General features: G+C 38.5%; 1 protein-coding gene across 1 annotated transcript in view; it reads right to left on the bottom strand.

The window, feature by feature from the left end:
• The window catches only part of zdhhc17 (zinc finger DHHC-type containing 17), a 35,465-nt gene that overhangs the window by 9,018 nt on the left and 12,620 nt on the right, over positions 1 to 13,827 (bottom strand). Inside the window, exons 6-13 of the mRNA XM_002935641.5 lie at positions 13,539 to 13,603; positions 10,411 to 10,573; positions 10,033 to 10,158; positions 8,580 to 8,722; positions 7,445 to 7,545; positions 3,439 to 3,563; positions 3,186 to 3,248; positions 312 to 405 (exon numbers count right to left, since the gene is read on the bottom strand). Coding sequence (XP_002935687.3) covers positions 312 to 405; positions 3,186 to 3,248; positions 3,439 to 3,563; positions 7,445 to 7,545; positions 8,580 to 8,722; positions 10,033 to 10,158; positions 10,411 to 10,573; positions 13,539 to 13,603 — 880 coding nt within the window. The remainder of the gene's footprint in view (positions 1 to 311; positions 406 to 3,185; positions 3,249 to 3,438; positions 3,564 to 7,444; positions 7,546 to 8,579; positions 8,723 to 10,032; positions 10,159 to 10,410; positions 10,574 to 13,538; positions 13,604 to 13,827) is intronic.

Here is a 13,827-nt window from a genome sequence, read left to right as displayed (position 1 = left end):
CTGTTCCAAGTACAACTTTTACTGAATGCTGAGGCTTTGCTGATAAAAGTAGCGATCTCATAACAGAAAAGAGTCTGACGCCCATAATATACCCATACAGAGCCCAATGAAATAATCAGAACAAGTAATATAGGAGAGCATACATGATGATATGACTGAATATGACTAAACAGGGGAAAAAGTTTCCCAGTGCAATATAGGTGGAATGAACAAGCTGAAAACATTTCTAACCAATATCTTAACACCAGAAATTGCATTTTACATGACTTAACATTTAAGAAAAGACAAATGTACCTAAAACGAATACATACCAACACAGTTGCCAACCCAAGGACAATGGTGGTCAAACTTTGCTATGCATCGATTGCAAATTCCACAGTGCTTGGACCTCACTGGCTTCCTAATCTGCAAACCAACCAGTTTCAGAAGGAAATTATATATTATTCAGGCATATGAAACAACACAATCAGTTACACATACAAAGCAACAATTTGGTGCAACCTTGTTTTTGGCTTCAATTTCAAAAGTACTCTCTTCTATTTCTGTTTAACAATTAGCTCGCAATAAACATATATTTATCATTTCTCTATACTTAGAAAAGAAACACTTCCAGAATATGGAATCTGTTATTCCAAAATAGAGTCAAATGCAAATGCGTGGGCACCTCTTGCCAATTACAAATTTGGTTAATATTTTAAGTGAAAAGTAGTTAACAACAATGGCAGGAATCAGGGTGCTAAATATATTTGCAATTGGTAATGCACAGTTACATTTTATTTCAGAAACTTTTAAACATAAGAACAAAATAGTAATAGTGGCAGGTGCAAGTGTTTGGACACCCCAGTAAGTCAGTATTTAGTAAAGCCCCATTTGATACAGATCACAGCTTGTAAACATCTTTTGTATCCAGCTTAGAGTCTTTCAATCCTTGTTGTAGGGATTTTAGCCCACTCTTCCTTGCAGATCATTTCTAATTTCAAGATCATCTTGCATTTAAAGATCAACTCACAGATAATGATGTGTATCATGTAATTTTTTTTAGCTTCAGCTTCTTGGCTGACTGTTTCACATCAGAATTTGCTGATATTTAGTGGAATTCATTCTTTCCTTTACACATACTATGTTTCCGGTGCCACACAACCCAAAAACATAATGGATCCACCTCAATGTTGAACAGTTGACAAGGTGTTTTTTCATTAAATGATAGTCCCTTTTTTGACGTTTGTTATATTGTAGGTAAGGCTTCCTTGTGATTATGCTTTCATACAGAAAGACTGGCCAAATTAGGGTTGTTAACATTGGAGAAGAGGGGCTTACGAAGTGACATGACAACTATGTATAAATATATAAGGGGTTCATATAATAATCTCTCTAATGCTTTATTTACCAGTAGGGTCCTTCCAATCGACATGAGGAAGAAGAAAGAAGGTTCTGTTTAAATATTCGGAAAGGATTTTTTACTCTGGGAGCTGTGAAGTTGTGGAATTCTCTCCCTGAATCAGTCATGCTGGCTGACATTAGATAGCTTTAAGAAGGGTTTGGATGGCTTTCTAGCAAGTGAGGGAACACAGGGTTATGGGCGATAGCTCTTAGTTGATCCAGGGACAGGTCCAATTGCCATCTTGGAGTCAGGAAGAATTTTTTCCCCTCTGCAGCAAATTTTTGAGGCTTAAGATGGGTTATTACATTTCTGTAGTTGTCAACTGATGATACCTCCTACTAAGATCCAATAAGGTAATTAGTGTCAGAAGTCAGGCAAAAACAGTGTTTATCACTGAAAAAGCAGAACGGAATACTGTAATGGTAAAATATGTTTTTCAAATCCCATCTGTTAACAACTGCTCCAGCAGAATTCTGCATTGAAATCTGTTTTTTCTATATTTAATTTTGAACTTTGACATGGGGCTGGCCATCTCATTTCCCAGGTGTCTTCAGCCATGTGACTCGTACTTTGATTAAACTCACTCTTTACTGCTGTGCTGCAAGACAGCAGCTCCCTGATACCTGACAAATTCAGCTGCCTGAACTACTAGTGCCTTCATTGGCTACTAACGTTACTGCTACTGTCCTGGAATTTAGCGAGTGGGGAATTTGGAGAGGCATTACTCCTCTGGCAAAAATACAATGTGGGAAAACTGCTGTATGTGCCATTAGCCTCAATTTGCTTTATACAACTTGGGCCCTATTGACAGTACATTGAGTAGGAGAAACTCTAGCTTATTTGAATTTCAGTCTGTATCTTTTAATACAGATTGAAATCTTGTATTAACAGAATAATAATACTCTGGATAAGTGCATTTTTATACACACATGGGAGTTACAATACTATATGCATTAGGCAATAGGCTCTATTAATGACACCAGAGATGCACTTATTATACAAATGGTTATGCCGAAACAAACAATATGGAAGTCAATCCACATGTACATATGTCTATAAACACAAAATACTATGCTCTCTTTATCCATTATAAGATGAAAATAATTTGAAGACAAACACCAGTTTGTTTTCTCTCTTTGGCATTTTAGATTTACTAGGGTTTGTAGGAAAGAACCAAGGACTGCATGCATGGAATTTTTGGCCTGTTACCTACATACCTTTTACCATTTATCAGTTCACAGTATTATACTCACAGACGCCTGTCTTTTTATTTCTAAGAATTGGCAAACAGACAACAACAAACTAGCATGGCACATAAGAAATCAAACAAGGCTGAACTGAGCTGTGCTACAATGGTATACTGACTGGTATAAGCCATCGCCATTGTTAAAACAGTTGGCGCATCCAAGCAAAATACTTCCAATGTCATTTTGTAATGTGAACAAATACAGCCCAGATTTTCAAATCCTTCCTCATAGTCTGCTTAAAACAGTACTGCTACATTAAGTATTCTTCACTCATACAGTTGCATATAATCAAACAGTGATCCCACACAAAGCACATTTAAGCTGGCCTGACAGAGATAGGCATGAAGTCAACTGGCCAACAACTATTTTCTGTAAGGGCCCCAACATCTGAATAATCCCACCCCATCTAGATTGGTTTGCTCAAAAATGAAGTGTCAGTGAGTGTCTAATTACATTAAAAAGCCATCGTCTTTATGCTGTATTGTATCTACAGTGCTTTATCACAGAGGAGAGGTGAAACAGAAGAGTACAGCAAAATATAGAATATGGTTACTTACCAAACAGGTACTGCAAAAAATACTCAGGTCTAGGCTCCCTGTTTCAGCAAGTTCCACTATTGTCTGGAAGCCATAAAAAACAAAAAAATATATTAAATTGCTTGAGTACCACATTTTAAAACATAAAGGAAAACAAATTATTAAGAAACTGGTGTAACTGAAAGTTCTCAACAGTAAATCAAAACATTTCATAGGGAAAAGGGCCATGCTTCATGAAAAACAATGGTACAATTCTATGACAAAATAACATTACCTTCTTCTTTTGTTCTTCTGTAGCTTTAATAATTCCAGGGTCAGATTTCCAAGATTTTCCAAAATTGTAAAAGAGAGCAAAACTATTTGCTAGGAATGGCAGATGGATGAACAGGAAACTTAGATGTGTTAATGATTAAGAAATTATAAGATAAAGTTGAATGGAATCACAATTCCAAGGTCTTTTTCCATGTCTTACAATGCCCCCTTTGCCACTAGGCCAGGTCACTCCCAGATCTTGTGATAATATAATAGAGGGTAGTGATGGACTGGACAAGACTGCATATGTTTAAGATGTGTGATAGTTACATGAAGCCTAAAGGTCCCCATACACGTTAAGATTCGCCAAGCAAGCGGATCTTCACCCGATACCCCCACCTACGGGTGGGCGATATCGGGGAGCATGTAGGCTAATTCGATCGTTCGGCAGCCGGTTCGGGGACCGCATCGTCTTTTAACCTGGCCAGTCGATATCTGGCCAATTTCAGGCCAGATATCGGTCGGGCAGGCCCCTCCATTCTGCCCCTACATGGGCATATCCTAAAATAGTGGAATCAGTCCAACCCTAGCAATTTATGGAATTCATTACAACTGATGCTTAAAACAAAATTAGTCAATTAATATACTTAAGACTTATTTGTATCTTATTGGACTAAGTTAACGAATACTTGCATACGAATGTATAATACTGTCAAACATGTCAAAAGTATGTAATAATAAAGAGGATATAGATAGATAGAATAAATAGCATTGTGGCTTTATAAATCTTAAAAACAATCTTGACTAAATATGGAATTGAATGAGTCAATTGGTCCACAGTGATGATGCCATTGCAATGGCAGCTAAATTCTGATTATCTGGTACTTACATTCTATGAAAAAGCAGATTTTGACTGAATATGGAAAGCTTTACATAAACAGTGTTATCTGTACTGTCCCCAACTGTTAGGAATTACACTGCCCATCTAATGCACTCCAAATACGGTGTTTTATATGCATATTAGGTCAAGAATGGTTTTCAGAGTTACATCTCCATCTTCATTCTAAACGTTACACACCTATAAAATTATGACAATATCTACATTTTACATATGAAAATATTTATTTATGTAGAATAATAAAGTCAAATAAGTATATTCATTGACTAATTTTGTTTTAAACTGCATGTACTGTACGTAATCCGTTTCTATGCTAAGCCAGTGGCTGTCCTGGGGAAAGCATACAAGATTTATAACATGCTAAGAATGAGCGTACTGCTTAAACAATATGCTGCACAGTAGAATTGTGTTTTTACCATAAAAATGCTAAATGATGCAACTGGTTGAAGTAGCTGCAACCAAAACCTGTAATAAACAGGGTTAATTTAGTCAAGAGTCTTGTATTTAAAGATGAGGAGTTCCAGACAAAATGTTAAATGCTATGATATGCATATGCAGCAAGTAGTGCTGGGCGGTATACCGGTTTAACCGGTATACCGGTTTTTGAAAAAAAAAACGATATGATTTTTGAACATACCGCTATACCGGTATGCGCGCCTCCTGCAGTTTTTATCCAATTACATCCGGGTTGCGCCCGTGCGCATGTGACGTCGGCGCGCACGCGACGTCGCTAGGACGCATCGCTGGAGGAACCACAAGTTGGGTAAGTTGGGCTGGGGCTGGTGCTGGGGTTGGGGGGGTTGTGGCTGGTGCTGGGGTTGTGGCTGGTGCTGGGGTTGGGGGGGTTGTGGCTGGTGCTGGGGTTGTGGCTGGTGCTGGGGTTGTGGCTGGTGCTGGGGTTGGGGGGGTTGTGGCTGGTGCTGGGGTTGTGGCTGGTGCTGGGGTTGTGGCTGGTGCTGGGGTTGTGGCTGGTGCTGGGGTTGTGGCTGGTGCTGGGGTTGTGGCTGGGGTTGGGGGGGTTGTGGCTGGTGCTGGGGTTGGGGGGGTTGTGGCTGGTGCTGGGGTTGTGGCTGGTGCTGGGGTTGTGGCTGGTGCTGGGGTTGGGGGGGTTGTGGCTGGTGCTGGGGTTGTGGCTGGTGCTGGGGTTGTGGCTGGGGCTGGGGGGGTTGTGGCTGGTGCTGGGGTTGGGGGGGTTGTGGCTGGTGCTGGGGTTGTGGCTGGTGCTGGGGTTGGGGGGGTTGTGGCTGGTGCTGGGGTTGGGGGGGTTGTGGCTGGTGCTGGGGTTGTGGCTGGTGCTGGGGTTGTGCGGGTTGTGGCTGGGGCTGGGGGGGTTGTGGCTGGTGCTGGGGTTGGGGGGGTTGTGGCTGGGGTTGGGGGGGGGTTGTGGCTGGGGCTGGGGGGTTATGGCTGGGGTTGGGGGGGTTGGGGGGGGTTGTGGCTGGGGGGGTTGGGGGGCTGGGGTTGGGGTTGTTGGGGGGTTGGGGGGGCCACCAATATTTATTATTTATTTTTTATTTATATACCGTCAAATACCGTGATACCGATATAATTTTGAAAAATACCGTGATATAAATTTTTGGTCATACCGCCCAGCTCTAGCAGCAAGTCTAGACAGAGATCCCGAGCTAGTTATACAATTATCCAAGGTTTTCTGAGTATTATAGCTTGTAAGCTCTTTTGGGCAGGGCCCTCTTCACCTCTTGTATCGGTTACTGATTGCTTTATATGTTACTCTGTATGTACAGCGCTGCGGAATATGTTGGCGCTTCATAAATAAATGTTAATGTAATGTAATTATAGCTGCATTTAGTACATTGCAAACCACATAATAAGAGGAAACCGACACCTCTCAACGGACCAACATAAACATACAACTCATATTTCATTATTAGTCAGGAAACAAGAACAACTCTTGGAATCAAACACTTTTTAGTCCCTGAAATGAACTCGGTTATACTTTCAGACAAATCAACACCAAAAAGCCATATTCTTTGAAAATATATATCATGTTTCCTTGAATCTGTGTATATTTTAGTGCTTGGGTGTTATCGGCTAAAGCTGGGAAAGAGTAGAGGAGCTCATTAGTATTGAAAGAGAAATAAACCCCCTGACAAAGTAATGTTGCATTACTTGGCTTTCACTGACAGAGCTGCTTTATTGCTTCCTAGGTACTGCATGCACAAAGCTTACACTCTTGGTTCAGCTCACATGGTACCTTCCCATCTCACATGCATTGGCCCATGGGGGTAGGTTGGGCAGAAGGTAAGTTAGAAACAGATCAGTTGAAAATAAAAAAAAAATTAAGAGCAACAAAATGACTACTTGACATAAATGTCAAGCTTTCATTTCATGGTTGTATTTATTTAATTTTTTTTTAAAATTTCCATGTGTTACTTGTGTTTTTTTGCCAAATAAATGCAACAAATGTTTACAGGGCACCTGTCGCCCTAAAACGGTTTCCCCCACTGGAGGTGCGTATGACATCATACGCATGCTTACAATGAGCAAAAGTTATGGCACAATTGTATTATATTAGCCTGCACCTCTGGTGGGGGAAACAGTTTTAGTGTGATAGGTGCCTTTAAGGATAATGGCACAGCACTTGTCAAGCAACAGTTGCTGGAATTGCGACAGTCTGTGGGGTCATTTTTTGGCTGCTTAAAGCTGTGTGTGCCATCACATTACATGTTGGAACATTGCTGGTGAAATTTGCTTTCATTTAGTTATAAGAATAGTGCAATTGGGTGCTTATGTTGGGCAATCAGGGCTTTTTTGCAGTTCGCATTTCAGTACATCCCACAGGTATTCACTTGAGCTAAGGTTAGGGCTTTGCACATAATGTAAAACTTCCGCAGTCATTTACGTTGTATTTTGACAGAAGCACATTTTAGGTAAAGAACAAAACACTAACCACCTACAAAAATATCAACTGTGCCACAAAAACCCAAGTGATAATTGTAGCAAGTTAATAAATGTAGCCAATGAAATACAACGGAAATTGAAAATGCAATTAAATACTTTCCAGAAGATCACTAATGCACTTGTATAAGTTATCTGCAAATTATCTGCCTTTTATAAATTAAATATTTTGTAGAAGCAAATATGTCAAAGTAGACCAAGCAAAGGATATCATTCCAGAACCAAAAGAACCAGGTGACATACATCCAGAATTTGGTTGCCAGGTATATCCCAAGGGGAAGGGCACTATGCATTGAGTGATCAAAAAATGATCTGCAAGAGAAAGATAAAAGCAGACTGTTAGAACTGGTTGCATTCCTTACTTAAAATGTTCTTCTTAAAATAAAGGTGTCTAAAAGCGACAATGCACTAACTGGCCCAAGGCCAATGGATATATATTATTTTATTTTGTACAGTGATATTACAGGTGTTAAAGAGGTGATTAAGGATAATTGATATATGGGCCACAATAATAACAGATAGTTTGCCTGTTATGTAAATGTTAAACAGCACCTAGTAGATGAGTATGAGTGGAACCTGATGTTAAAGGAGAAGGAAAGGCTAATAAAGAGTTAATCTCAAGCTACAGGCATACCTTCAGTTCTCTCAATAGTGCCCTTAAGTCTCCCCATATTTCTCCTGTTCAGATGATCAGAAGCCGCATAAGAAAAAAAAAACCGCTGAGCTCTGTAATGAAAATTCTTATAATGCCTCGCTCCTGCACCAAGACCAGTGTACATGCTCAATTAGTAAGACTATGAAGAAGCTTCCTGCTTATTGGGTCAGATCCACATTCCTAAGGGGGGGAGGAAGTTCTTAGCATTCTTGAGGGAGGGGGGAGCAGGAGAGTGGAGAGAGCTGCGTGTCTCTGGCACAGGAAAACAGAGACAACAAATCTTTTGACCGAGGACTCAGTGCAGTGTTTCTGTAAGTGCTTATGGCTGTATTTACATGGACCTTTCTGATAAAGCTTACTTAGTTTTTACCTTTCTTTCTCCTTTAAGGCAACAGGACTTGCTAGTAAATTGACTAAAACATTCTTGTTTATGCAGTAAGAGAAAACAAGTGAAGTTTAAAAATTATGCCTTTAGTGTACCAAAGTACTTTGGAAAAACATTCTGATGTGAGAATGCAGGATGGTCAGGAATGAGGGTGAAAAGCAGTAACAAGGACATATAAATATTTTGAAGCAAGATAACATCCCACCGCCCCCAAAAAAATCAATAATTTTTATAATTTTTTTGACAGGTCAACAAGACATTTAGAAGCATTGACTTTGTTGAAAAGGAACAAAAATGAACTCTTACTTTGATAGGAACTGCACCATTGCCCATACTCCGCCATACATTAGGCCTTTAATTAACCAGGAGTCTATATCAAGGTCAGCAATAAAACCAACTAGCCAAATGACCAGGAATGGAGTTCCTAGCATGACTTTTTGGCGAAATTCCTGAAAGATAATCAGACAAAATCATGAAGCCTTTTTTCCTAGCTTAGCTTTACAGGGCAAGAAAAAAAGGAGTGGTTAAACTCAGTTAAACACAGATAATTTTAGTGACATGTATTAATATAATTTGTGTAAATGCTACATCCAAGATGATCAGGTATAGATACATAAAACACACAGAAAAAACTGTATAATGCTTAGTCCAGTATAAAAGAAGCTGGAAAAAGGGGAAATTTCAAAACAGCAAACAGAACGGTGATTCATAACTAAGTCACGCAAAGTTGCTTGCAGGAGGAAACTTAGAATTACTTTGGAAAGCCAAACTGATGTGTAGGCCTCTCCACTGAAGATTAGTCGCTCACGGTAGCAGAGATTTATTGTGGCCAACTAATCTCCCTGTGAGATATTACCCTAAAGGAAGAGTATATATCTTTGTTCAACATGAACTTAATGAATAGGGCTTATGCTGGACATACATTTGCCTTTTATTTTAATACTTTCCGACCTGTTCTGAAGAGTCACTGTTTGCAGAAGAGAAGTTAAAACAAATTAAAAGTTCACAGATAAAACCTCTGTATAATGAGCTACTCCTCATTACAAAATATGCAACATAGAGAGGAGTTTATTTATAGAGGGCTCATTATCTCCTCTCTTATATTGCCTTTTCTTCTTTCCTAAATTTGCTTAATGTACCAGTGTACTATATATTTGAATGGATGTCATACTCAATTAACATAAATGGTGTGCCCCACCACCAGGAAACAAACTGGAAAACAAGACAAACACATACCAAATTATTTGTTTTGAATATATTTATTCTGTTATTAGAGTAATAAATAAAAACAGGTTAATTAAAAAAAAAAAGTTGCGACAACTAATACCCACAACTAGTCACCCCATCCGAAATCTACCACGCAGCACAAGTCACAGTTACTTTAGAAGTGGCGATTAACTGCCAAGTCACAGCAACTAATTGCCCGATCTTGGCTTTGCACTTAAATGTACTAGTGAGCTATCACGTAGCACACATTAAACACATTCATAGGTATTCAGCCTAAGGTCACTAGCCGTTCAACCTACTAAACTAATGATATCCAGAAAACAAACAAAACTGTTTTATCAGGCCATGAGTCCAAGTGACTTTATGGATGTGTCTCTGTAAGAAACACAGTTAAATGCAATGATTGCAAATACATGTAATCATCTTTAAAATAATGTGTTTTCTATAATTTGCCAAGACAACAGCAACAAAAACATATCTAAGACTTGGTACAAACATAATCTGTTGTTGCCTAATGGGACACAGTACTAACCTTATCTGCTTTCAGCTTTTTAAAGAATGAGGGGTTATCATAGCCTTTGGCCTGTCTGGCTTCTTGCAAATGGTTGATCATCCAAACATTTTTCCTCTGTTTTGCAAGATCAAGTGGCGATTCTCCCTGTAAGGTACAAAAACAAAACATGTTTAAAACATATACTCATAAAACATACAGAGCGCAGTCCCATATGTGTTTAAAAAGGAACTTGGCATTCAGCAGTAATCAGAATAATTACAGTGCTGCTGTTCTCAACCTAAAGGCAGAGTCTGTCAAAGAGCCATGTATAACAGGAGCCTAAATGTGGTAAAAAAATGTTTATCGCCTCACCCTTCCCAAAAAGACTCCATGAACATTAACTAACACAGTGTTTACCTTTATATTCTGGGCATCAACATTGGCTCCTGCATCGAGAAGCAAACTAATGACAGTAGTGTTGCCAGCAAGCACTGCCCAGTGCAGTGCTGTGTTCTTGTGGTATTTATCACCAAGGTTAACAGACACATTAAAGGTAAGCAGTAACCTTGTGGGATCAACACTGCAAAACACAAGAATGTTACTTATAAATTATAAAACACACAAAAAAATGCAAACCTGAAACATATTTATATCTTCAGTTTATTTAAAATTGTATGTATTTATCAAAATGTTATTAGCAATAAATCAGTAAACTGTATATAGCAAGACACAACTAGTAAGACAGATTAAATTATAGAAAGACAACATTTCAAGTGGAGTTTTTTCAGGTAGCGCTTTAAATCACCAAAAATAAACAAACAATCTGTCTGCTCTAGACCCTATATGAGGCTATTAATACCTTCCACACTTTAATTCAGTGCCCGAGATTGCTAGATGGGCAGCTGTGGGAGTCAAAACACTAGGAGGTATTATAGCTGGCGGGGACTGTAAACAATTTAACATGTATGTTATATTAATGCAGTTAAACATTACCCAATTAACCAAAGTCCGACAACAATAGGGAGAAGATATCCCAGACATAGAGGAAGAGATGCGAAAGGATGCCCAAGCCTTAATTCCCCAGTTAACTATCTTTAACAGAGATAGGTACATAGAGATCAAATTCCTCAATAGAGTATATCTTACCCGACAGAGACTGGGTAGGATATATCCTGGGGTTCATGACCAGTGTCCCAAGTGTCTCAATTGCTCTGGGTACCTCATTTCATGTTTTATGGGTATGCCCAATGCAGGGATTCTGGCAAGTTTCTCAATAATGCTGAAACAGCCCAAACACTCCTTAACATATTGTCACCTACTCTATGCATTCTGGGCATCTTGGAGATTTCTGAGAACCCCTGCTATACTGTGCTATTTTCAATAATTTTATTATGCCAAAAAGACAATACTATTACATTGTAAGTCCACAGGACCATCTGCACTTAACTTTTATAAAAAGCTTATAAACAATTCCATACCCAAACAGAAGCTTGTATACCTAGCCCAGAGATGCCCCAATAAGTTCGAAGGCCATTCTGGGGACAGTGGTTGGAGGCAAATGTACTACCCTAACCATGCTCCGGACACCAAAAAGTAATACTTAGTTGATGGTTTAACAGTCCCCATGTAATGATATTTTCACCCCCAGCTCACCTGTTTCCCTTTTCCTTCCAAAATAAAATCTTTAAAAAAAAAAAAAAAAGGTTCTGAATAGAACACTGGTGGTTAACAACCAACCTGGCCAACAGACACATTTGGGGGATCTAGCTGACTGCCCAGATATGTGCTTCCACCTTTCCAAGGAGCATTCTCACCCAATGTTGATTTACCTTGCTCTGTGCTCACTGAATGGAAGGCCACCAAAAGCCTTACATTGCTGCAACAAATCCACTTCATCACAGGGCACTTGAGACTTATAAAAATATATTAACTTTGCTTGACATTTAGGAACTTTAAAAAGTTCCTTTCGCAAAAGCACAAAAATTCAAATAATGTTTCACATTAAGGATTTAAAAAAAAAAAAAAAAAATCAACCCCGCCCCTTGCATGACATCATAAAAAGCTTTAATTTCTGTTCTACCATTATCTTTTTTCCAACAAACTTAATAAAGAATATGCAGTGTTTAATCCCCAGGGAAATAAGGCTTGTAAAGTACTAATCCAGTAACATTCCTTTTGCAGTGCCCTAATCTCACAATCTCCCCCACATTTCACTGCAGGCGCATGATGTAGAACCATAGTTCTAAGACTGCATATATTATGTCTCTTCTCAGCATAAGGTAAAGCCAGTAAATTCTCATCCCCTTTTAATTTACCTTCCTTAAATTGCTTTATTGTACATCTAATATGTGACTTGTGTTCAGTAAAACTTGTTTTAAAACGCGATCAGACCATGTAATCAGATTTTCCTACACAATCTAAAGAACCTGCACATTTTATAATAGAAAAGATGATAATGGTAGAATATAGTTTTTTTATGATGTCATGCAAGGAGTGGGGTTTATGGGTTTCTTTTTTTAAATTCAAATTAAATGCGAAATGCTTTATTTTACAGTTCCAAAACATCAAGCAAATTAGCAAATCAGAGGCAGCATTTTAGTAACTAAGTCAATACATTAGAAAGAGCTGGAACCTTGGCATCCTCAACTTTATAACCACCAGGTTCTTGGTATAAATCTAACTAGATCCTAAAAGAACTCTGGTGTTAAGGACACACTGCTTGAGGTCTCACTTTTTTTAATACTAGCATACTTGCTAATCATCTGCATGCATCTGAAGAACTGGTTCTAGACAGTTGTAAATCTGATTATTGGTAAACTATTCTATAGTTCTAACAAAGAATAACATCCTATCATGTATCCTATCAAGCACATGTAGAGGTGCTTGACAAGCTTTCTAAGGGGAATATTTTTCAAAAACCAAGAAACAAAGTTTTTTCTCAGCCCATCTCCTGCATGCAAGTTCAGTTTTTACATTAAATATGAATTTATCCTCATTTCCCAATGGCAGCTCAGTTAATCTGGTTGCCAATTCACCTTTATGTAACCAGCACAGGAACTGGAAAGAAAGGGGTGAGCTAAAGTAGCCAATCATTGCCTGTGCCTCCTATGTCAGATTACTCAGCATGGTGGAGGTCGACTGGCTGGCAGAGAGAGGGTAGCTAAAGATGTTTTTAACACTCCCTTACAGCAGGATAGATTGAATCAACTGCATTTTTTTGTAGCCAAAATTGTAAATCTTAAACAGGCGGTTGAATTTATTTCTCTTAACTTTTAAAAGGCTGAACATCTCCTTTAAGCAAATCTTAAAAGAAGAAACTACAAGTTAAATTAACTAAATCAATCGTTAAATGTTGTCTGGCATAAAAATAACAGTAACTACTCCTTACTCAAAGGATGTTTTGTGGACAATGATGGGGCAATAACACTTATTTTAAAGCTTTAGTTTACCCCTAGCAAAACAATGTGCTTCAGTTTAAAGCTGACAGTTGTATTTCCTGCTATCCATCATAAATGATAGTAAATGCATTAAAAATAAACTCTTACCTGTGCGTCCTGTAAGCCGCCCACATTAAAGGAGTCATTCCATTTTGATCCATCATGTCTACATCCTATTCAAACAAAGATTTTTACAGTTTAAAGCATAAACCTATGTGGTTTTCTCATAAAATCTTAACATTAAACATATTTGTATTTTCCATATACAAGATAAGTACGTAGGTAAAAATAACTCTATATATTGCACTTCCCACTATCCAAATTATTTGCAAAGGGCCAGTTCAGTATTAATTTTAAATAGTGCACCACAAAAAATCATTTTCCCCTTTCTATGTTT

The sequence above is a fragment of the Xenopus tropicalis genome, chromosome 3 (assembly GCF_000004195.4).
Source record: "Xenopus tropicalis strain Nigerian chromosome 3, UCB_Xtro_10.0, whole genome shotgun sequence".
NCBI classification, from domain to species: Eukaryota; Metazoa; Chordata; class Amphibia; order Anura; family Pipidae; genus Xenopus; species Xenopus tropicalis.
Note: the sequence above shows the minus strand (reverse complement) of the source record. Positions and strands in the feature narration are given on the sequence as shown.